Raw genomic sequence first — 26,959 nt, forward strand, 5'->3', positions numbered from 1 at the left:
CCTGTGACCATAGCGGTCTCGCAGTTCCAGACTGAAGCCCCTAGAACCACTCAGCCACAACAGCCAGCACAGTGTGAAGTGTGCATTGTCTTGTTTCATTGTGCTATCTGTGAACGTTGTGACAGGCAGTACAGCACTCCATTCTCTCCATTTTACATTAATGTATATTCAGAGAATATCTGCCAATGTTTTATTAAAGTGCTGTGTGGGACCACTAATCTGTGTATGGTAGACAGTTATTATGCTGTGTGTGATGTCAGAACATGAAATTACCTTCGATACTAGTCTCGACTGGAAAACTTTTTCAGATGAGACATCATCACAAAGGGTGTTTTGTGCTTCCAAATGATGTCTTCTACAAGGAACTCCACAATTTATGGAGCTGCAGCAGTTGGCACTTTTGGTGACTGCATAGCAGGTGAGGTAGTCAGTGCAGACTCTTGTCCATCAATTTCTGTTTGCTGAGTTCAGGAACCTCCATGAGAGATTGATACCTATACAGCACAATGACACTGCTACAGGTGGGTCTGTTACCAGATACTCCAGAGGTAACAGCAGCAGGTCCTTATATTATTGGCATCCCTTACAGCATCTCACAGCATAATGGGCCTGTCAAGACCTGGCCAGTGATTCCTGCAACTGTTTATGTCTAGAGTCGTCATGAATCCTAGGTTTCCTGATGTTGGAGTGTCATGGAAATGCTTGAAGACAGCTGGCCGTAGATGAGCTGGGATGACTAGCACCATTTCACTTCAACAGGGTCACAGTTCCCCTTACACAATGCACCATTTATTAATTAGAACTCTCCTTTGGTCAGTTCCCAATCCTTCAAGATGTCTATGGTTTTCAGCGGTGTTGGATCTTCCCTCTACTTAACAGTAATGTCATTTAATGCAGCAATGACAGATTTCATGCACACTGCTGTGTTCCACTACAGTATTACTTGAAAGGCAGTTGGAATCTTTGTTTTTGCACCTGCTTTTGTATATCACTGTGACATCATACCCCCAAAAGCCTGAATGCCCATCTTGATAGTCAACCCAATGGATCCTTCAAGCTAATAAGCCAGCATAGAGAATGGTGGCTTATCACAACAAAGAATGATTGGCTAAACAAATAAATCCAGAACTTGTATATGGCCCAAACAGCTGCAAGGCACTCTTTCTCACGTGTAGAATATTTCATCTCTGACATAAACTGTCGCCTTTTAGTCACCTTCCTGAATTTTCACTAGAACTGCACTTATATCATAACCAACAGTGTCAGTTTAAAGTTCTGCCTCAGTAATCTCTTACTACAATGCTAGGACTGAAGAAGTTACTGTCTCCTTAAGGACAAGTAGAGAGCTTTCTTGCACCTCATTCCAGGAAAACTTCTCATCTTGCAACAATCGTTACTGTAATGGACATGCCTTGGTACAAAAGTCCAATTGCTGGTAGCATGTGCACTTTCCAAGAAAAATTCTCAAAACACAAAATTATGTGATAGATGCCCAGGATTTCTATTTCTTTGCCAGTGAAGAGGGGCTTTCTTGGACTGGGGCAAAGGTCTGCAGTCTGAATACATTTTGCCATGGTTGGCAGGTGGCTGAGATGTAGTTCAAACACTTCCAAAAAATGACACTTTGAATCATATGACACTGAGACGTCGTCCCTTTAAGATTTTGCAGCAGGTTGTGCATCATATGCTGGTGCATTACACAGTCTAAGTGGCATAACTTTAATGTAACAGAGGCTGTCAAGAGTAATGAAGGCAAGCTGTTCCAGGTCAGCCTCATAAACCCAGATTTACCATTAGCCTATCTCCACATCCACAGTTGAGAAATATGTACTTTGCCCCTTTCAGGCAGTCTACAATGTTAGCAATGTGTGGCAATGGATAGACATCTTTCTTCATGAAACTTCCTGGCAGATTAAAACGGTTTGCCAGACCGAGACTTGAACATGGGGACTTTGGCTTTCGTGGGCAAGTGCTCTACCCTCTGAGCTACCCAAGCACGACTCACACCCTGTCCTCACAGCTTCACTTCTGCCAGTACCTTGTCTCCTACCTTCCAAATTTTCCAGAAGCTCTCCTGCACAGGAGAGCCAAGTGAGAGTGTTCCCCATCCCCTGGCTGCCTGAGAAAAAGCTTGAGAAAAGGATTAGGGAAGGGAGCTGTTTGACCTAGAGGCAGAAGGTCACCTCATTTGCAGAACTGCAAGACAGGCCAAGCTCATGGAGTGGACCCACCTGTTATTTAGACACTATTGGGTGGCAAATTGTCTCGCTATGCTGAAACAGGATGTGCACTCCAAGAAGATTGAATTAGATACTGTGAAACAATTAACCACGTGTCTCCTGTGCCAGAAGGCTAAGCCAGCAAGAGAAAGAATTATGAGATTATTGGAGCACGTCTTTGCATCTGCACTGTGAGAACTACTGTCAGTAGATACGTAGTGGGAAGTCTCCCTATAGGCAGAGGTGGAACTCAGTTTCTTTTTGCCATCCTAGATTAATTTAAAACGTACAGTTTGTATCAAAAAGAATCATCTAATTTGGCATGCCTGTATTCCTCAAACTAGTAAACACATACAATGAATTTTGTTTTTTGGTGAATGGGAAATTCAAAAAGTTTTTTTTCATACCTTTTCAAAGGTGTTCAATATGCACCCCCTTGAGACGCATGGCATATGTCAGTGTGGTATTCAAATTGTTCCCACACCGCAGGGAGCATGTCTTGAGTTACAGCTTCCACAGTTGCTGTTATGTGAAGTCTCAGTTCATTCATTGTTGCTGTTAACGGAGTCACATAAACAGTGTTTTATAAACCCTCCCCCCACAAGAAATAATCACATACAGTCAAGTCCGGTGGCCTTGGAGGCCAGTAATCTAAGGTTGAATCATTTGTTCAAGTGTGACCAATCCAGTGTTCAGTAATTCTTTGATTTAAAAATACACGCGCTTCGAGATGCCAGTGAGTGGTGTCCTATACTGTTGGTGAATGAAGTCATTCAAATCAGTCTCCAGCTGTGGGAAAAGACAGTTCTCAGGTATATAAAGATATGTGCTTCCTGTAACAGGCTTTTCAGCAAAGAAAAATGGACCATACACCTTTTCCTGTGAACTGCATAAAACACTTTAAATTTTGGAGAGTCCCTCTCATGTTGTACAGCTTCGTGTGGTTGTTCCATACTCCATATTCTCACATTGTGATGGTTCACCTTTCCATTTAAATGGAATATTGCCTTGTCACTAAACACTAAGTGTGGAAGAAAACTGTCATCCTCCATCTTGCCAAGAACGAAATTACAGAACTTCACATGTTTTTATTTGTCACCTTAATGAAGAGTTTGCAGTAGCTGAATTTTGTATGGTTTCATGTGTAAACATCAACAAAACCCATGCCAGATGGACATCAGGGGCATTTTGAGCTGTTGAGCTGCATGGCAAACTGGTTTTTGCAGCCTCCTTGTGGAACTATGGTGGATGTATTCAAAGTCTGTCAGACACTCAAGGATGGCCCAGCGATTTGCCTTTACACAAATAACCTGCGTCTTGGAACTGTTCATGCCATTGTCTAATGTTCTGTGCTATAGGAGGATCCACACCATACCAAGTACAAAAGCCATGCTGAACTGCACAAAACATAGAACACAAAACACTTTCTGTTGTCCCGACACTATTTTTACTAGACCTGAAGTGAGCACACACTGCTGACTTGAGAGTTTGCTCTTTCCAACAGTACATTATTCACACACATATCTCAAGTAACATAATAGTTATGCTTTTTTAAACCAGATGATTCTTCTTGATGCACCCTGCATACTATTTTCTATTCCATGAGAATAACGTCAGCTATTGCTCTTGTGAGGTGTTTGTGGCATTACACTGACAAGTTTGGTAACCCCAAAGGGATCTTGTTGGACAATGGATCACAGTTCATATCTCGTGCCTTGACCACTAAAATGCAGCAGCGAGGAATGACTATTCACCTGAGGCCTATGAGAAAGACAGGCAGCGGTGCGTACATCACGAAGGTAGGCTGAGCTCCCTCACTTGCTTGCTCTACTCAGCAGAAAAACTCGCTAGCTCTACTCAGCAGAAAAACTGCATTTCGACACCTGTTAACTGGATGTGTATGTACAATCAAGAATTGCATATTCTTCTGGAATCGACTATTATGGTGATAGAAAGTGCTTAGGCCTACTAATTATTTGTTACAGCTGTAGTGGGGTAAAATAAAATTAAAATCATGTCAAGATGATTGCATATCTTGTATGAAATGAGGACTGTTACACAGCAGAGATTAAATGCTACAAACAAGCTGTTATACCATTTATGTTGAGAAATTATCTTAAATTTTTTTGTATGACCAGTAGTCAATAAGACTTCACAATACCAGATTCCAGTAGAAGATGCAATTCTCGTTGTCACGTACACACCCAGTTGCGAGTTAACAGGTTTAGAAGTGCATTTTGTCTGCTTAGTTAAGCAAGCGAGTGAGCTCAGGCCTACCTTCATGATGTACATGCTGCGACCTGTCTTTCTTGTGGGCCTTGTATTCACTAGATAAGCATTTACCATGCAGCCATGAACCCAGCTTAATGGGTTTCCACAAAATGGGGAACCTGGCAAGGATTCACTGTTCAGCTCGAGATACCAAATAGGTTCAGTATATCCTGCAGTTCAAAGAGATCATTAACAGTTTAATTCACAATGCTAAAAGCTGTTCCCCAGCTGAGCTGATGCTTGAGGGGCCAGTAATTATGCCCCTCAGAGCCACAGTGCAATTACCTCCTTCCCCAGAAGAGGAACTACAAACAAAATTGTCAGATGCCCTAACAAGAATGAGTAGGAATAAAGCTGGCAAGAAGGGGCACCATGATTGCATAGCCAAGAGCCCTATGATTAAGGAAGGTGATTTGGTTCTAGTCTGAAACCATCACTGGTCTGATCTCTTAGAAAAGAAAGCCAGTTTCTATCAACTGTACAACGGCCCCTACTGAGTTGAAAAAGTTCTATGTGATCACTTCTGTACCTCCTATGTAGTTGTTGGGCCAGATATCGATGCTGAGGACACCATACAGAATATTGCAAATATAAAGCTGTTCATCAGCCAGACCCATTCATGCCCATAAATTAATTTCAAACTCCAGTTTAGTATTCATGAGTGTGAATTTGTGATGATATTAATTTTCATTTGCTTAGAAGTAAAGGGTGAGGTTAAGATAATTTTTCCCTTTATGCTGTGTGTGCCTAAGGTAATGTGTTCACATGGGCTTATACAACAACGAAAAGAATCAATTTTTGACAAAGTAATTTAATAGCATAGAAAAAAAAGCTACTCATCAAACGGTGGCAGATTTACATAACTATGTAATGGTTAGCAAGTATTAAGAAGGAAACTGAGGAGAAATATACAGGGTGCAATAAGGACAAATGGGTGATGCTGTTGGGAAAAGTTTTGGCATGGATTAGAATAGTGGAAACTGGAAATATAGAGCACATGTCTTGCAGTGGGTGTAGGTGGAGAGGGCAATAATGAAGTAGAGTTGTTCCCCTTGAGGCAGCAGGAGGCACTGGGAATGGGAAAGTGAATGCCATGCATGACAGGTATCACTGGGTGCAACAATCATAAGCCATCTCACCCCCCCCCCCCCCTGCCCTATTATTTGCCATAGACAGACAAGGTTTGTGAACCGATCTCTAATACCAGGGACTTCACAATAGTGTCAAGAAGTTAGATTGAACATGGCGAACACACACACACACACATGCTCGCATGCGCACACAACTGTCACTCGGGCTACTATCTAGAATCGAATCATAAAATTTATATGATGCTAACATTTCACTAGGAAAATAGGATGAAGTGAGGTTAGATGAGTTATTAAGTGTCAAATTCTTATTTTTTTTTTATGTCAAGGGTGGTCAAATCCTACTATCAGGAGACATCTCAAAGAATACACTGCAAAAAATGCATAGTAAGAGGAGAATGACCTAATGTGGGGAAGAAAATTAGTTAAGAAAAAGGGGTAGCTGGAGATGAACAATCACAATATCATTATGATTCTGTTGGTCTCAACACACAGTTCTTTTAGCACTTCTAGAAAATAGAAAGTATGGGAAACATTGATCTGTAATGGAAAAAGCTGTCTTGTGTTGAGACTAGTATCTATCTAGAAACCTCATCCAGGCATAGTGATTTCAATGGGAAAATAAACAAGGGGGAGAAAAGAAAAACAATAAACATAGTATTAAAGGGAATATTATAACACTATATTAAGCCAAGAGATGTAACTGAGAAGAAACTGAAGGGTAGGAAAGGATCATGTTGCCTTAAGGTACTGTATTAGTGTTGGGCACTTGAAAGTTGAAGTGCTATCACAGAGACCACAAGTTGTCATATGGGATCATATTCTGGGGAAACTGGGCAAACTGAGCAAAAGCTTTTAGCATGCAAAAGCATGTAATAAGACCCATTCATAGTGTAAATTCAAGAACATGATGTAGAAACCCATTCAAGGAACTTTGTATTCTAGCCACGGCTTCTCAGTGTATTTATTCCTTAATAAAATTTGCTCCAAGTAATATATCTCTATTTCCAACCAATATCTCAATACATAGTATCAATACTACGAATAAGAAAACTCTACATAAAGACCTAAAATCACTTACCATGGTCCAAAATGGTGTTCAATATTCAGGAAAACGCATTTTAAATACATTGCCAGCAACCATTAAAAACTTGTTTTCAGATAAAGCACAGATTAAACAGAGTTTGAAAGACTTTTTGACAGACAACTCCTTATACTCTATAGATGAATATCTTAACAGAGACTGTCATACCAGCTTAAGTAAAAATGTCTGATAGATTTCAATTTTACAAGCACTTGGTCACAAAAGACAAAATTAGGTATTTTGTGTATGATAAATTTATTAAAAGTGCATAATTGTGTTTCATTCTGACAGTGTTTCAGTTGTGTGAATATTAGCAATTCCATTTTACTGTAATGTATTCACCTATTTTGACAATCTCCTGACAAATGAACAGGGTAATGAGTATTATATTCGTATGTTTCATGTTTTTTATGTTATACTTTCTGACTTGTTCCACACCCACAAGAATCATCTCATTTTTATGTTTATAGAATGAAAACTGAATCTAATCTAATCTAATCTAAGGTTTTACTGTGACAGCTGAAGACTATGAGAGAACATTCCGCAACTGGGTCACCATATATATCCTGTTGCTGGCTCCTCCCTCAGAGAATGCCAAAAACACAAGTCTTTGGTGTGTCTGAAGTACTAACCACATGGCTTATTACTAAGTGGTGACAGCTTGCAGCAAGCACATGCCTCACGAGGTCACAGGTCAGTAGGGAACAATGGTGTGAGGCACTGGAGTGGTGTTTCAGAGCCATTGACAAAAGGGTGCCGCTCCTGTCACTGGGATGTGATCAGTGCAGCCGTGAAGGGTAGTAATCGCTGCTTTGGCTAGTTAATGGACTGACCCACCTGCTCTCCAATTATCCCCTGCCGACAGAGTCAACAGCAGGATGTGTCCTTCTGTTCACCTGACCAGGAGTTGTGAGTGCCAGTGTTTAGTGTAAAATTAAAGGGTCCATTGAGTTCTTGTCCAGTGATTCATCCAGTAAAACTAATGTTTTAATTTAGTGTCATGATCTGGGTCAAGTTAATGATAGTCATTACAGTGCTGATAAATATTGTCTGTGGGAAGGGTCCCCGTAGGTCACACTGACCTTCTTCTCACAACGAAATTAAAAACTGTAAAAATAAATGGAGGCAGTATTGAGGGAAAATTGTACTTAGGCTGAGGAATTATTTTATATAATATTGTGTGCAGAGGTAGTTCTGCTAGGTACCATTCATTAAAAAGTTTTAGTCTTATTTATTAAGTGTCTTAATTGTACTGTTAGTGTGTTTTTTGTTGTTGTTATATATTGGAATCAAGAAGGGCGCTGTTTTCTTTGAGGGCAGCTGTTGCCCAACTCGTCCACTTGAGGAGGCAGCTGTAATGCAGTAACTTGGTCAAACATAAAACACACTTGACAAGACCACAGCATCTGTCCAGACCAGTCCTCACCACAAAGGAAGAGAGAGTGTTAAAATTAATCCTTTAAATCTGATCAAGATTCGTATTCCAAATAAAATTCCGAGTAAACTGGTACCTAACCTAGACCAGTTCATTAATTAATTAATAAGACATCAAATATAATTACTGATTTGACACTGCTAAATTAATTTTCCCAACTCCACAGACGGTAATAAGGTACTGTCTACATAGGGGACCATCGCTTGAAGGGGGAATGACAAATTTAACATTCCCTGTTTAACTAAAATAAAAAACGCAAATGACAGCACAATCTAGCTCAGTTTTTGGACATCGCTTAGAATCACTGTTGAAGCCATGCACAGGTGGAGGCATACAGAGTTCTCCCAAGTTCTGAGACTTTGTGCCAGTTCTGTGCCATGAAGGTGCACCTTAGCCTATTGACCAGTCTTTAAATAACCTTGGGAGCAGCTCTCCAGCCCATTCCATTGCAGTTTCTACAGGTGTCAACACTGTAAGGCTTGGTGTAAGGCAGTTATCTGCATTTAGTGGCCAGTGCTTCCCATTACCTTGGAAACAGCCTAGGTTAGTCACCCATGAACCACCCATAATATTTAGAGTTACTAGGCACATTGTTACAATGATTGTGACTGTACTATTGCTACATCTGCACCACAAGATACTGGTGCTGCAGATCAGCATGTAGCATGGTAAGCTGTTTTGGCTGACCCCTGTTACTGTTACCATAAGCATGACCAATGGTTAGTTTCTTCTGTAATTGTGATACACATTATTTTATATCTGTGCTCTCTCTGGGGACTGATCTTTATTCTGAAGACTGTTTTGCTGTGAGAACTTGCGTGCTATCAACTTGCCCTACAGCATGTCCATTGCTTGCCCAGTGGCTACATTATGTGAATGATAATTTATGGAAACTTGTGACAGAGCTAACTCTCATTCATATCTGTTTTTGAATCTATGCTTCTCTAGATTATCCTGACTTTCATCATCTGCAACTTCCTTAATGCCCCTTTTGTAAATCAATTCCTTACCAGGCAATGAAACACCTTCTGTAAGGAAAGGAGTTCAATGCCTGTGACAAAAGATATGCAGGTGAGTGATTTGTTAGGGAACAATTTCACACAGAGCTTCTTTGCTAATTTGCTGCAGTTATATCCATCAACAACGAAAGGCAGCACTTGTAATCCATTCCTGTCCATGCAGGCGACATCTTTTACACTGCCTTACTGGAGCCATTGTGATGTAGGTATTCTGAAGCATTCGGCATCTCCACCAAACAATGTCATGTCATAGCCACAATCAAGTCCAAATCCAAAAGTAGGGTCATCAGTGAAGTACAACACTTAGAAGTGAAAGCATGTTTATCACTGGCTGTCTGAACAAGAACTATTCCTGGGGGGATAGTCCAGATATTTATACAAATACCACATATTTTAGAACATATAAACATATTTCAAGAACCTTCCACAAAAAGGTGAATACTAAATAACAATTAACTGTTGGAGGTATGGTTTGAACTGACACCCACAACACATCAGCCAAGAATTATAACCACTGCACTACAATGCGTGCACCAAAGCTTGTGGCTAAGTCTAAGAGTGTCTAAAAGAGCTTTTTGATTTTTTGAAGTAATCTGAAGTTCTCCTTTGGTAATTGCAATGTCTATATTTTTCAAATTTGTTTGGACAAAACACTTAGAAGCCAATGGAGCTAAATGTGGTTTCTGTTTGTATAGATTTGGGAGTGTGTGTGTTTTTTGTTGAGAGAATGAGGAAGGTAAGTTGGGAATCCAGTGGGTGCTGAGATTTAGCAGGAGAACCAACTACAAGGTCTCATTTCATCAGTTTTTCTCAGTGGACAATAGAGATAACTGCATAGCCCTACTGTTCTTGTTGTCACTCTCAAATAGCACACTGTGATTTGGAAGCAATAAATACGGATTTTGGTATGGACTTTGAACTTGACAACACTTTAGGGAGTAAGCTTTCATTCGTAATGTTAGGGAAAATCACAAACAAATTGATCAGGTGAAATGGATTAAGTGACTGTATGAGCATCATTGAGATCATCAAAAACCATTTTCTTGCTTACTGAAATTCCTCCTACCATGACCACCAGGTGTGAAGTACATTGAAGCCTTTAATTGTAACTGTGGTTGGGAAAACAGAAGCCATCTGGTAGTAAAATTATGTCTGGGGATCATGAACAATAATGGTATTGAAACATTAACCACCAGTTGAAAAATGCAGCTGTCAGAGCACAAAAGGCAAATATGCTCCTCTTTAAAAGACTCTAACATACGTGCGAAATCAGCTGCATCAGTCCTCATTCTGCCTTCCTCACCAAAAATTTAGTAGGCAAACAAATTTGTACTCCTAACACAGAACATTCTCAATCCTTTTCCCCTTGTTTCTCTCTGTAGTGAAACTTTCACCAATGGCCTTGCCACAGTAGTAACATCGGTTCCCATTAAATCACCGAAGTTAAATGCTGTTGGACTGGGCTAGTGCTTGGACAGGTGACCACCCAGTCTGCTTAATGCTGTTGGCAAGCAGGGTGTACTCAGCCATCGTGAGGTAAACTGAGGACCTACTTGACTGAGAAGAGTAGCGGCTCCGATTTCATAACCTGACATACAGCCGGGAGTGTGGTGTGCTGACCACATGCCCTCCGTATCCGCATCCAGTGACACCTGTGGACTGAGGACAACATGACAGCTGGTCAGTAACATTGGGCCTTCATGGACTGTTTGGACACAGTCTTTTTTTTAGTTTTAGTTTTCTAGTGAAACCTTCAAACTCAGTATCTCCCTCTCACTGCACTGTCTATATACGTCTCTCTCCCAGTGTCACATGCTTTTTCTCCAGTCGGCACTTTCTCTTATCTATCTGTTCCACTGTCAAAAGTCTTCAACCATTTCTCTCATTGATCCATACCACTGTATCCTTCTCCATGACTCTGCCTCACTGCCATTGTCTTTGCCCCATTCTTTCTCTCTCCCATTTTAACTGTCTCTTTCTTTCTCACTTACAGTCTGCTGTCCTTCTCTTCAACAACCATTGTCTCCTCTCCACAAATGCCCTCGGGGATGGAATGGTGTGGGGGTTTCAACTCCTAGTGCAGTCGATTTTAACACATGAGTATATGGGATGGGGCAGCATGATCAAATTTTTTCATTTTAAATTTCATTGGTCTGGATGGGTGCACCCCCCCCCCCCCCCCCCACGACCAAACCTAAGTATGGTCTCCACTCATCTTTTTCATTTCCAATGTCTCCTCTCTCTTTGGCTCCCACTTCAATTGTCTACATATAGCTCTCTTTCTCTGACATGGCCACTTTCTCTCTCTGACCATCACTGTCTCATCTCTCTTCCTGTCTGTCTCCCCTCTCTTTTACTGCTACTGTCTGTCTGCTACTCTCTTTAGCACAAAAAATTGTGAATATGTTCACATGTCAAAATTTTTGGTGACATAGATAGACTCAGGATTGTGATGGCTGGTTCCGCTTTTTTCTGTCACAGTCCTTTAAAGAGGAGCATATTCACCTTTTTGTTCTCCAGTAGGAGCATTTTTCAACTGCTTCCTTTCTTTCTCCTGCCACAGCAGGGTATGCTGCTTTTATAAAAAGAATTCTATAGGTCAGTAGAGTTTTGACAGTTTATTTATATACTTCTACACATTTACATACTTTGACATGTATAAACAAGAAATAAGTAAGCCTAAAATAACTCTGTCTGAGCAGGTCTCAGAAGGCCCAACAGTACCGACTGACTGCCATGCCATCCTCAGCTGATACAGGTCATTGGATGTGGATATGGAGAGGCATGTGGTCAGCACACCGTTCTCCTGGACATTGTCAGTTTTTGTGACCAGAACCACTACTTCTCAGCCAAATAACTCCTCAATTGGTCTCACAAAGGCTTAGTGCTCCCCCCTTGCCAACGGCACTCGGCAGACTCAGACAGTGACCCATCCAAGTGCTAGCCAAGCCCAACAGCTCTTACCTTCAGTGATCTGATGGGAACTGGTGTTACAACTGCAGCAAGGCCATTGGCAAGCATAATATAAGGTTAACACAAAATCATCTCGCATCAAATGAAAGTTCCCTGCACACTACTTTACATAAAAGTGCACAACATTTTTAGGCTAAACCTACAGTATACCAAAAAACGGGGTGTTTGATTTGCAAGTACAAAGAATGTAATATGACAAAATAAATGTTTGTAAGGTGCTTACACTGCCACATGGCACCACTCATTGTAGAAAAAAGCCAACTAGAAACATAGTTTTCTGTACTCAGAATCCTTTCAATGACCTCAGAATGACCCCACATCTCTTGCCAAGTGTTACATTGGTTAAAATTACATTTATTCCTCAGGCCAAATATTACATGCATATTTTATGTGCATAAAGATGGTAACTTTGAACTTCCTGATCTTGATAATAATATAAAAAAACGTTTCTAAGTTCCTGAGAATATCATCATAAGAATAGACGGTGAAAATTTCTACAATATGCCATGAACAGAAATAATAGACGTAGCTATCCCCACAGTCAGTACATTTGGTACCCAAAAATCATGGTTTTTTGGGATTTCTCAGGAACTGCCCATGAACAAATGGTGCTTTTATAAGCTTCCTAAGGCCTGTCCTAAACTACACCTAATGCAAAAGAATATAAATGTGACAAAGTTATGCAAATCTTTGTTTCACATATAAGAAGAAAAACCATATCCATGTGCAGCAATTGCCCCTGGATATCTGATGATGGATAAATTCCAAAAGGTGTCATATGAGCAGTAATATCATTTCTTGCCTGATGGTTGACTTTTACCATTGTGATCCAGTCAGCGTGGATGCAGAACTACTGATTATTATAATGCAGAGAAACAACCAACGTCCTCAATTTGCTTGGTCTGGAGGAAGTGTCTAATGTTTAAATTTTGACCCTGTGCTATAGGAGAGCTACATTATGCCCTTTCTTCTGATATGTATACAAATGGACACTAGGCCAAGGGCTAAAACATTTGACCTTTTATCTCTGTAATTAAATGAACCCACATATGACTCCCAGAAAAATCACATTTTTTTTCATGGCTTTTTGTAACATCGTGGTCCATGCACTGTCACGCATGAGCAGATAAGGCTCCACTGATTAGGTATTATCTGAATGAGTGTCACTATTTCAGGACCACTGAGAAAGCTAAATGGCATGTTGGAGAGAAATTTATGTTTCAGAGCACAGACAACAGGTGGTTTCTCAAGTTTTGTATGTATTTCCTATCACACAGATGGAAAAAAAAACACTTCAAAATGGGTTAACCCCTGAGACTATCTTTTGAATGCAGTGAAAGGCATATACCATACGTAGGTTTTATAAGCAGTCAATTAACATAATACTGGATTTTGGAAAAACAGACCTGAGACCACAGTCCTGGGCAAGCATGCACAAGTTGTGCTTCCAAAGCTAAATAAATTTAAATAAATAATCATTATGGGCCTGCTGTGCATCGTACTCCCATTTGATACATATGTGCATTGTGAACACCCAACTACACTGATACGCAAGGCTTCTCAGAGTATAGAGGCGTTACAAGTATTGCCTTCAAGAAAGTGATACAGATCAAGAGCATAGAAAACTCGAGCATCTTGTTGTAATGCTGTACAAGTTGATTGTGTATCTCCCTTTAGTTTGAGTTGTGAGTGATCTCACTGGGAATTTACATAACCTTTGTAACCCATAAACTATGATTATGTTGCAGAAAAATAAATCAAAAGCTTTACAGAATCCATGTGCTGGCTCATTATTCAGATAAGGGTGTTCGACAAGTATGTTGACTTATACAGGTTAATTCTTACAAAAAAGTAAAAACATCAACCAACTCCTTATATTCCATGGAAGAATTTCTGTTATTGTAAAGTGTAAAAGGTGCTGGGTTGGAGTAGTTAACTCACATCTGTGTATTTAAAAATATATATAATATTATTAATAATAACAATAACTTGTAATGTGAACATGCAATGACTTATTTCATACCATTATGAATTATCATGCAGCTTATTCATGGAACATGAAACTAACTAAGTAGCCAACTGCTGTTAGTAACACCCTTTATTAAAAACAAATAGTGCCATTAATGATACTGCACCAACGTATTCATATCCAGATGGGTATTCATATTTAAAACTGCATGTAACATATGTTGTACATGTGATGTTTACTTTTTTTTTTGTTGTGGCAAAAACAAACATCAATTGCATAGCACATGGTACATCTAATTTTAAACATGCACAGACATATGGGAACACTTCTGTCAGCTTGAAACCAATAGCGATACTACATGATTTAAATAAATAGTTCTATTAATTTTACTTTTTTGTAATAATTCACTTCTGTTTTTGCACAAAATAGCCCCACTGTGGCAATTTCCAACAAAACATCATAGTGACATACATACTTTCATAAAAATGAATTTAAAATATTTAATAGGAGTGACAACAATGGAAAGTTGGAAACCTTCAGAAATAGAATAAAACCAAAGGAAAATACACACTTTAGAGAAGAAAACTGATAACCATGGTGTTATATAAAAACAATATGAAAAAAGGAGGCATTTTAACAGAATGATTCTTGCAAGATGCCTAGCTCTAAATAAAAGATATAGGCTACTGACACTATTAAAAAACTCCTCCAAATGAACCTCATCACTTCAGTGAAAATCATTGACAAGCATGTGCAAGAGGTATAATTGCAGCAGTTCATTAATACAGCAGCAGCAAAATTTTCACAAATCAGACTCAAGATTATCCATTAAAATAACCTTAATAGAACTTCTTCAGTAATAATTGATATTTTTATGCAGTTAACTGTAAAGAATAAGAGGGGTATTACTATTGTTGGTCACAATAATAATAACCTGATAGATCAGTAGTACCATTCAATAACAAACAAGAGTATTTTATTTTAAGAGATTAAACAGATACGTTCTTGATAATTAATAGCAATAAAAATGACAGACTGAAATTGCAGCACATTAACTCCAGCACTTCCGAATGTTAGAATCATATTTTGAAGTTGAGTTTTTTCTTTACCCGAGTTTCTGCACTGACGATTTGAGCTATCTTGAAAGTTCCATGTAATCTGCTATCAATTGTAGGCAGTGCAAAAGCTGATATGTTCTTGATGATTGGATCACTGACATTAGCTTCTGTACGAAGTCCAACAATAATAGTAGGATAAGTGATATGATCTTCTGTGGGACCTCCACTAACAGCAAGCTGCAAAATAAAATAAATTTCAATAAAAGTGCCAGACCTGAAACAGATTATATATACAATGTTTTGCTGAAAAGTAATGCCTCTGATTTTTTAATGTGGAAACTCTTAAAGCTTTTTAAATAAAACAGACTTTGTTAACAATCTACATCCTTATTCTTTGTGTCTACGTATCTGTTTCTCAATGTAGTCACCCTGGTGATAAACACATTTCTCCAAATGAGAGACCAGTTTGATTCTGTCACTGTAGAATGTTTGATTTTATTGATGGTGCCACAACCTCATCTCTGCTTGCAACACTTGCTTACTATCAAAGTGAAGTTATTGAATGTATTCTCCAAGTTTTGGAAACGGAGGAAAATCAGACAGGTCAAGTTGTGACTGTATGGAGGATGAACAATAACAGTAAACCCAATGTGTCTTATTGTTGCATTTATCACAGGGCTCATGTATGGCCTGGCAATGTCACACTGAAGGAGAGGATGCTCCATGTGTGGACAAACTCTATGAATTAATGTTTCAGTTTTCTCAATTACAGCACACTGTTTCTCATGCACCAACATAGGTACATTGCACACTGCCATGTTACACAGCACAATGTGGAGCCCTCTAGTGGCAGAGGATTGGATTTGTGTCAGTCAAGCAGGAAAGCTGATTATACACATGACCAATATTGAGTGCAGGATAAAAATTCAGAGGCATTACTTTTCAACACGTCCTCACATTGTAACATGGCATGATCACAAATAAGAACTTTAATGTAACATGTAACGGAACCTATTAAAGGCTTTACTTTACCGAAGTATGCGATACCCTCCAAATTCAACCAGTTTAACGAGTATATATGATTATAGAAAAGTTATTGTGTATGTTACCAATGATTGCATAACATGTTTCCATAAACAGTCAATCCATTAAATTATACTGAATAACTGACCCACACAAAAGTTAATATCACTTGATCACTGATACAGCAAATGTCATCATGTAAAAACACTAAGTTTATCTTAAATAATTAATATGAAGTACGAAAAATAGTGACCAACTGAAGTATTTTGGATCTCCTTAAATAAAAATCACCCAGTGAAACCCATTTGTTCACTAGGACCATTTTCACTCAGTATTCACGTAAACACTCCTATTTTAGACAAAAACCAATGTAATACTTAATAATTCATGTTATTTACTTATTTATGCAAATTAGAGAAGTCAATTGACAAACTTCTAAAAAACGGCCTTTTTGTACCAAAGAATTATTCTGTCAAGTCAACAAATCTGTCTGTCATTTTAATAACATGTTAAATTATGTCACTCGATGTAAATTAATAACTTTTCTGCACAAATTATGATAACAGATGTACATGTGCCTTATAAACTATATATCTTTTTAGTAGTTCTTTGACAAGGTTATAAATACAAGCAGCAAGAAGGGTCGGGAGCACAGTCGGAATGTCACTTTGGTAAAGTGTGTTTGTGTGTTATTGTTTGAGGTGGATAAACAATGCAAAGGACATGTAAAAGAAGTACTACTTTGTGTTGTGTCATTGTCTTTGGTGGACAGTGGAATGAAGATGGCCACCAGAGTAATAAATAATTGAAGTTTAAATATTTGTTAGTTTCGCTCATTATTTATCATCAAAAACACAGGACCTCATCTTTTTAAACCTAGAAAACCAGATTTAGAGCCAGCATCAGCATCAAGACACAGCAGCGATCCAACAAGCAGCTGCGATTACTACAATGCATTTTAATGGCGCCAACCTAACATCAAGTGCTAACAAGCTCCGTAAGCTAGGCGACCATTACAAACAGAATCTCCATATGGTTCTAAAAAATGCTTTCATCTTTCAAGCTATTGATGCATAACAAAACACAGAGGGTACAGTAAAATCTTCTTCCAGAGTCCTTGAGATTATTCTCATCACTGTATTAACCTGCTAGGAACATGCAGAACCTCAGTTCCTCTATGTACCTCACTGTTTCCTTTGTTGCCAATAGTTGTCCTCTCTCTCTTTCTCTCTCATCCTTGATTTTTTCACCTACCTTAAAGACCCAAATTGGAAACCCTAGTTCTAAACAAGTTTTGGTATGTTGCCTCTGAGTATTTTGTTTGTTTTTTAATTTTTTCCGTAGTCCTGTGATCCATGCTATCTTTGTCTTTTTCCAGAAATTCAGAAATATTGGTTTTGTTAGCCTGACCTCATAGATTTGGTGGAAGTGTTCAAAAAGGGTAACATTACTTTGCATTGATGTCTAATGATTTATGCATATTTCAGTGAATCATGTCATTGCTTCTCATTTTACCACTCTTTTGATTGTGTTCAACAATTTGTCGTTATAGCATCTCTAGTCTAGCTAGCTTGCAGTTCTATATTAAAGCTTCACACGCATATAAACATTCTGACCTTACAATTGTAGTATAATGTTTTAGTTTTGTTATTTCTAGAACTGCAATCCTTGAGGCAAACGTTTTTAGTTGGATCATAAGGTCTTTACATTTTATTAATTAGTAGTAAACTACTGATTATTTAAGGAATTGAACTCACATGTACAGAGCAGCTTCAAACTTCTGATCACTTTACAAATGAGTTAGTGTGTTAAACATAAGCATATAAACAAGAAAAAGTTTAGAAAAGTTTTGATATCATGTTCAAAGTTCATTGGAAGTCACTAAGTGCTCTAATTGTCAAACACTAAACGAGTATAGTCTGGGTAATTTGTACTCTTTTTTAAGCAAAAGCTAGTTTTTCACACGTCTCAATTCTTTATAGTGACATATCACCTAAACTGTGTGTCGTACACTTATATAACTTTGCAGGGACATTTAATGGTATACATGGACAATGTCTGCAAAATGTCATGTGAACAGAGTTAGTTGTAAAGAAGTAACAAATTAAATTTTCATGCCTGATGTGGCAACTTGACTGCATGAACAGAAATTTTTATTTTATTTATTTTCATGTTCCGTGGATCCTTAATGCAAGTGTTTTGCTAGACTGTAGAATGTGTCTTATTATTACAGTGGTTACTATACATAAATGGTAATGAGGCTTACAACCTTAATTAAATGTTAATGGATACATCAAAAGTGAGGTGTAAGGGTTAAGGTGACAGCAGTAATAATAGTGATATGAACAGTTTGTAAGGATTAAATTCTAATTAAAAAATAAAGTTTTCTTTCAATAAGTGATATACTTGTGCTATACAGTTTAAGTTCCCTTTGTAATGCTTACAAGAAAACACTGTTCACATTGTCAAAAAGATTTCTGTAAGGAATAGGAAGAGCAATCCGAAATATAAAGTTTGGCTATTTTTTTGAATTTAGTCAGTTCCTCAATGAATGATTTAACATGAACTGGAAGTTTACTGTAAAACTTATTGGACTTCTTAAGTGCTCTCATTCTCAAATACTGAAAGAATACAATCTGGGTATTTTGCATGGTAAGATACATATACACAGTGTCCAACTGTGACAACTGTCTTATTAATACCATCATAACTCTTAATGAGTAAATTACAATAGCATTTCAAATTTTTAAATTCTGTCAATTGTTACACAAAATATTGAAAAACAAATTTTGTTTGGCACTGAACAAGATGTTAGATAGGCAACTTGCAACAGTTCACATGAACCATGAATCAGGATATCTGTTTAGTAACACAAGGGGACTTAACCTATATTTAGGTTGCAATTTCAAACACTGCACAGGGCTTGTATTAGATTATGCTGGTAAGATTTTTTACTTCAAATTTTTTCATTGTCTCTGGATAGCATTGTTTTCTTGCCAAGGGGTTGCCCGAGTCAATGCGCTCCAACCCCAAGGTTCCGATTTTTATGTCAGTAATCTTGCTGAAGCAAGGCTGAAAACCTATTGCAACTCCTTGCACATTTTCCTGATGTTCTGACAAATAAAAACTGGGCATCACCAACAGAAGTAAGTACAAGATTTGTTTGGGCAATGATGTTCCTGTGAGGTAAACCCTGTATAGACTGTCACCCTCCTATGCCTTTCCAGTTTTTCTCATCCCTAACAAGCAAGGGGGGGGGGGGGGGGGGGGGAGGGGAGGGGAGGTTATCTATGAATGAGAAGGTTATTTTGGAGTCTGTTCCCTTGCTGGATCTCTACAGTAGTTTAATGTGGTTTCTGGAGCATGTTTCTTTAGTGTGTTGAATTAAACATACTATCAGATTCTCTTAACTGTAGATTCTAAACAGTTCACAGACAAACCTATATGAATTTAATGTGGTTTCCTTCAGCCTCTGAACTGGAGCTGCTGTGTTATCTCAGCTACTGTGGTCTTAAATTCAAATCCATTTATACCTCTCTGAATGATGTCATTATTTATAGAACTACCTTTGCTGAACATCTTGGACAAGTCTTGCTTCAGTTTAGGGAGGCTGGGATCACTCTTAAGCCCTCTAAGATTAACATAGGCTGTTGGCAGATCTCTTTATTGGGCATTTGGTGTCAGCCGAAGGCACCAGAATTGATCAGGAACATATGCATGATTTGCATAAATTCCCTCCATCTAAGAACAAGAAGGGGTAGCCAGGTTTACTGGCATGGCCAATTTTTTCACAAATTTGTGCCTAATTTGGCACAAATGGCAGGCCCCCTTCATTGCGTGTGTAGGAAGGGAGAGGTTTTTGAGATGAGCAAAAGTTGACAAACCTTGTTTGAAGCCATCAAAGAAGCTCCTAGTAATCCACCAGTTTTAGCGATACCTTATTTTGAATTGCTGTTTATTATATAGAATGTTGCCTCAAATGCCATTGTTTATAGGAATCCAAGGGCCAATGCTGTGAAGAGATTATCTCCTGCTGAGGTTATACATTTGTTTTATGAGTGGGAAACTCTTGTGGTTCTCTTTGCCTTACAGAAGTTTAAATTTTATCTTGAGCTTATGGAATTCCAACTCGAGACTGATAACCATGCCAAAGGGAGATGAGGAGGATTGCTCATCAGGCAGTCCACATCTTGGCTTTCCAAATTACTGTCAAACATATTAGAGGCACAGAAAATCAAATTGCTGACTTCCTCAGCCATGTGTTTGAGAGGGACAGTCATGTTGGAAGTGGTCGTTAAGCTCCACCTATATCTTGTGTGTGTCCTAAGTGATGCACTAGAGCTCTGTTTGGCTCTGAAGCACAAACAGGATCAAGAGACTTCAATTCATTCTACTAAGTGTGGGTTACGGGAGGGGGGGGGGGGTAGCATGTTATGAATATGTTTTAAATAAAGGTCTGATTTGCCGTAAGGAATGGAATGGAAGGGCAAGAATTTTTAAGATCTGCCTACCTGCCTACCCAAGGAGTCTTTACCAACTGTCTTCCATTATCTCCACAATTCTGTGCTGGGTGGCCATTTAGGAGTGTACAAGACTATTGCTAAAACTAGACAACATGTGGCATAACCCTTCTTGTACTTCACTGGCATTATTACCTTGAAAATCTTTGATCATTGTGGGTAGCTGTTGTTTTCCCTCTTTTGTTACTGTCATTTAGTGTGTTCCAAACAGACTGGATTGCTGAGCAGAGATTATATTTGACAGCCTTATTTTCTCACCAGATGGTGAGGAGTGGTGGGGAGTTTTGGATGTCGCCTCTGCACTGGATAAGCAATGAGTGCAAAGCAGATTTACAACTGAATACTTTGTGAACTAGTTTTATTGCACATTTAAATGTTGTTTTGGCCCAAATGTTTTAACATTTAAATTTCCTTGGGTTGTTCTCTTGATTTGGCTGTAGCTCCTCATGTGATTGTAAATTGTATTTATTATGCTCAATTGAAACTGTGTCATTACACTTAGGGTTTCATTGGCGTGTTCTGGGCTTGGTTGTGCTGATTTGATTTTGTGTGCATCCAGTTGGCATCTTGGTAATTTAATATTTACTCATGTATGCTCCATTCTCCAGGTGTCTGTTACACTTGATTGCTTGTGGGCCTTGTACTGCTATGCACATGTGTGCATACGAGCCTGGTTGAGGCTTGTGAGCCTTGTTTTGCATGCTTGTAGTCTCACAGTAGTTCTGTTTGTCCACCCGCCAGTTGTCAGGCAGTAGGGTTAGTGAGGCATTAACTGTGTCTGCCATTGCGTGCAACAGTGTTATTGTAGCCCACTCTATGCACAGAATTCATATGCAAGATATGTTATTTTTGTTTTGTACTACCCATCAGTGTCTTTGATACAATTTTGGAGTGTTTGTTTTAACAACTTGTGCTCTCCAAGCGGTCACTAAATTCTGTGTTAAAGTATAGGTTTTTAGTTTTGTATATTACCATACCTTTGGGTTGCGCATTAAGACTGGTATGTTTTTACTGGTGTTGTATTTTTGTATTTCTAAAAGAAAAGGCGGTTCATATGTCAATGCTTTCCTAAAAATGTTGGTGGGAATGAAGAGTTTCGCCTGTGGTATTCACTGAGAGTATCGGGGTCTCTTGTCCCTGCAAGTGGTGATTATCACATATTCTACAAAGTTATTCCAATAAGCAGGGTTTGTGATCCCTCATTTTCCTGGATCAAATTCTTGCCCTTTATTGGCATAATCTTGTTCCTTCTTCAGGCTAATTATTCTTAGCATGATCACACCCCTTTGCACTTATTATCCATTGTTAATAAATTCTGAGATTTATCATTCTTTGTTCGACCATTTGTTAACTGCTAAAATTGTCATTTGAAGTGAAGTGTTTCTTACTGATCTCTTGCCCTCTAAGGGGTTATTGTTAGGGTCAGACAAACAAATTTTTATGTTCCTTTAAATTAAATTATTGCCTTTTTCTGTCAGAAAGCTTTATATTGTTGAATTAGTGTTTTAAAATCATAAGTTCCTTTGAATTTAAAAAAGCCTCCATTTTTTTCATGTAAAGTTTATTGCTTGTTTCTGAAAACTTTTATGAATAAATCATTTATTTGTAATAAATGGTGACTGACGATCCTAAACCCTGATTTCCAGTCCTTCTACTAAAATGCTTTATTTCCAATACAGGACACCAAGGTTTTCTGATTACATTATATATTAGGTTTCTATATATTTTTGTGCATTTTTTTATGTTTCTCATTAATTTATGTTTTTTTCACCTGAAATTCTGGGATCAGTTTATGTTTGCTATTTCCCCTTAAAAATTATTTATGTGATTGTTTCTGTAAGATTTTCTAGACGTATTGCAAATGCTAGGAAGCTCACATCAATTTTCTCTCAGATTTTTTGTCTTCAGTTATCTATCTTTCTGAAGAAACCTCCAACTGTATTTGTTAAATCATTCATTAGAGTTTTACAGCCAGTGGCTCAGAATTTTTTATTCTGTTATCAATATGGTTGACTTCCTTGCTTCACTGGCACAAGCTGCAGCCCTCTGCTATTAGAGGGCTCAGAATTATATTGTGTAACATCACTATCTCTGTGCTTGAGAAACAGCATACTGTAGTCGAGTCTCTAACAGCAGAAAACATGCCACCAATTGAAACCCATAAATGATTGAAAGCAATGTATGTTGATGATTGTATTGACATCAGTATTGTGGGATTCTGGGTTGGCAGTGCTTGTAATGAACGAAACAGTGGTAGTAACCTTAATGTATGTGACAGAGATTTGAGTGGATGACTGCATATAGCAAACAACAAGACTCATCGGAATTTGGTTGATGAACTCAGCACAGAAAATCATTGGATAACACCGACACAGCTCTCAGGTAAGTGTGGTATATAATGAGAAGGGAGACTGTAGATTTGTCAACAAAGTCAAACATTCTACAGAGATGATGTCAACAAACTGTTACTCATTGGGACAACTGTGTTCATCACCATGATGACTAGATTGAGAAATAAATATGTAGGCATGAAGAATAAAAATGTATAATGTTGGTTATGTTTGTTTTGTTTAAAAAACTTTACAAGTTTTCACATAATTTGGAGGTTTCAATTTTCGGCACCCCCTCATACTTACAGATATTAGTAGAAACACTAAAATGGAGACAACAGGGTCTGGAATTGGAATTTAATCTTCCTCATCTTGAGTACAGACTTTCTTTACAGTATCATCAACAGATGACTACAAGAACTATATGAACTGCTAACAGACTTGAGCTCTAATTAATACTTTCTTAGAGCATTATTTGTACATTTCAAAATTGTGAGGCTATTTTCAGAGAGCATCGTAGCTGATTTCTATTAGAGAGATTTTTGAAAATCGCAAAAGTGCCCACTGCATTGAGCTATTCAAAAAAGGGAATATTCTGACAGTTCCAATGAGTATGTAATCCAAATCAGTTTTTAAGGAAAAAAATAGAGAAATATGCAGCAAAAAGCTCCATACATGATCATAAAACCAGATATAGTGATTATTTGTGTCTGGATAGAATGAATAGTGAAAAGACCCAACAACTACACTATTGGCCATTAAATTTGCTACACCACGAAGATGACGTGCTACAGACACGAAATTTAACCGACAGGAAGAAGATGCTATGATATGCAAATGATTAGCTTTTCAGAGCATTCACACAAGGTTGGCGCCGGTGGTGACACCTACAAGGTGCTGACATGAGGAAAGTTTCCAACCGATTTCTCATACACAAACAGCAGTTGACTGACGTTGCCTGGTGAAACATTGCTGTGTTGCCTTGTATAAGGAGGAGAAATGCGTACCATCACGTTTCTGACTTTGATAAAGGTCGGATTGTAGCCTATTGCAATTGCAGTTTATCGTATTGCGACATTGCTGCTCACGTTGGTTGAGATCCAATGACTGTTAGCAGAATATGGAATCGGTGGGTTCAGGAAGGTAATACGGAACACCGTGCTGGATCCCAGTGGACTCGTATCACTAGCAGTTGAGATGACAGGCATCTTATCCGCATGGCTGTAATGGACGTGCAGCCACATCTCGATCCCTGAATCAACAGATGGGGATGTTTGCAAGACAACAACCACCTGCATGAACAGTTCGATGACGTTTACAGCAGCATGCACTATCAGCTTGGAGACAATGGCTGCGGTTACCCTTGACGCTCCATCACAGACAGGAGTGCGATGGTGTACTCAATGACGAACCTGGGTGCACGAATGGCAAAATGTCATTTTTTTGGATGAATCCAGGTTCTGTTTACAGCATCATGATGGTCGCATCCATCTATAGTGACATCACGGTGAACACACATTGGAAGCATGTATTCGTCATCGCCATACTGGCGTATCACCGGGAGTGATGGTATGGGGTGCCATTCGTTACACGTCTCGGTCACCTCTTGTTCATATTGACAGCACTTTGAACAGTGGACATTACATTTCAGATGTGTTACGACCCGTGGCTCTACCCTTCATTCAATCCCTGCGAAACCCTACATCTCAGCAGGATAATGCACGACCGCTTATTGCAGGTACTGTACGGGCGTTTCTGGATACAGAAAATGTTCGACTGCTGCCCTGGCCAGCACATTCTCCAGATCTCTCTCCAATTGCAAACATCTGGTCAATGGTGGCTGAGCAGCTGGCTCATCACAATACGCCAGTCACTACTCTTGATGAACTGTGGTATCGTGTTGAAGCTGCATGGGCAGCTGTACCTGTACGCGCCATCCAAGCTTTGTTTGACTCAGTGCTCAGAAATATCAAGGCCATTATTACGGCCAGAGGTGGTTGTTCTGGGTACTGATTTCTCAGGATCTATGCACCCAAATTGCGTGAAAATGTAATCACATGTCAGTTCTAGTATAATATATTTGTCCAATGAATATCCGTTTATCAACTGCATTTCTTCTTGGTGTAGCAATTTTAATGGCCAGTAATGTATGTTTTACCAAGGAATCAAGGTATATAATTAACTGCCAAAAGAGATCAAAAACATAAAGGAACTCTATAAATTTAAAACATATCCTAAGGAATATTTATGAGAAAAATAGTTTTTATTTCATTAAAGACTTCGTGCAACTATTCCATACCATATAAAGCCAAGGTGTATTATTGGAGGAGTCTTATGATTCATTTTGCTTGTTGGACCCAGGCTGGTCTGCCTTATGTAATGCAGTGATAAATTGTCTATATGTATTTTTGTATTATAAATTTCTTATATATACCCTGTTTGTTCCATTATCTTATGTACCTCCATTATAAATGATGTACTTATATATATATAGACATGTGTGTGTGTGTGTGTGTGTGTGTGTGTGTGTGTGTGTGTGTGTGTGTATGTGTGTGTGTGTGTAATGACAACATCCATTCAAAGCAATCTGTCTATAGATGAATCAATAAACAAATAAAAATAAATAAATAGAAATGGTTTATTCTCCATGACAGATATATTTTCAAGAAGAAATTACTAGTTTCGCCTGACACTGACTTTTTTAAGATCGTGAGAAGGCAGCAGAGTTCACTCCCCTGCACTTTGCAAAAATCACATTGAGAAAGTGGTTTCCCCAAAATGCTTTTGAGTGAACTATGGTTTCCTTCTTATGGTTTGAAAATCGCCAGTGATAGACAAAACCAATATTTTCTACTTGAAATTGTATGTGACTATGCCAGAAAATAAACCATTTGAAACAAATGTATCAACAGTCAATGATTTCACCAGCATAACATGTTTTCCAAAGATTTTTTTCACTTCATATGGGAAAGGTGTCCATTTATACCGGATATAATGCTTTATTTAATTATACTAATATAGCAACACTTAACAAGAGTGAATTTAGGTTGAGTTGTGAAATTAAAAAAAGTAAAAATAATTTTCTAGTAGACTATGTGTCCCTATCTAACTAATGTGTAGCATAGAGTTTTACACTGTAATGACAATTAATTTTATAGGAAATTTACGAATTGGAAATTCTTTGATCTTATAAGCAGAGTACCTTATTAATCAATATTTTTGGGATGCATATTCCAGTTAACACTAATGGTCACATTAGACAAGCTTTCCTAAAGTTGCTGTATTGCATGTGTTAATAAATTAATTTAGAAGTAATGTCCACAATAATTATCAGTGGATTGAATTTCAAGGTGTCATCTTATTTGTCAGTTACATAATGTGAACTCAATATTATTCATATTAATACTTTTGTTCAATTCTTGTTTAACAACTTTCCACATCACTTTATGCTTTATTTTTGTTTGTAGTGACTGTGTTTCACTTTTTTTCAAAAAAGAAAAAAAAAACAGACAAGGAATTTATAATACTGGCGTTAAAGTAGTTTCAACTCTTGACTATAATTTGTCCTCTGAGTTACATAGAACATTCTCTTTCTACCACAAGATACTTTAATCCCAAGAGAGATCCATTCCCTGTTCTTGGTTTTGCTCAAATTCATCCTGGTTTGTTCTATCAGAAAAGAAGACTCTACAAATTTGTGTAAAAGGTGGCTTAATTATTCAACTACACTGTCTACATATTAAGATATCGTTCCATAATTTATCTCCAAACACCATGACTAAGTCATTATTTATGAATTTGTAGTACAGTATTTCTCTTCTTTGATGTCAACCTAACAAACCAGTGTATTTTGTTGTTTACATTTCACAATCAATGACTACCACATTTACATTTAAATCACTCAAGGGGTTGGGTCTATAATCAAAATGTCCACTGCTCTTCCACTAAGTCCTGGAATCCTTAGTGGGTA

At 38.2% G+C, this 26,959-nt stretch overlaps 1 protein-coding gene and 1 pseudogene across 1 annotated transcript in view; both read right to left on the reverse strand.

Annotated features, from left to right (window-relative positions):
• Positions 1 to 26,959, reverse strand: part of LOC126260640 (uncharacterized) — a 564,809-nt gene that overhangs the window by 516,478 nt on the left and 21,372 nt on the right. Inside the window, exon 3 of the mRNA XM_049957978.1 lies at positions 15,168 to 15,353. Within this exon, the coding sequence (XP_049813935.1) occupies positions 15,168 to 15,353 (186 nt within the window). The remainder of the gene's footprint in view (positions 1 to 15,167; positions 15,354 to 26,959) is intronic.
• On the reverse strand, positions 12,013 to 12,131 carry LOC126261030 (5S ribosomal RNA; annotated as a pseudogene).

This window comes from Schistocerca nitens, chromosome 5 (assembly GCF_023898315.1).
Source record: "Schistocerca nitens isolate TAMUIC-IGC-003100 chromosome 5, iqSchNite1.1, whole genome shotgun sequence".
In the NCBI taxonomy this organism is placed as follows: domain Eukaryota; kingdom Metazoa; phylum Arthropoda; class Insecta; order Orthoptera; family Acrididae; genus Schistocerca; species Schistocerca nitens.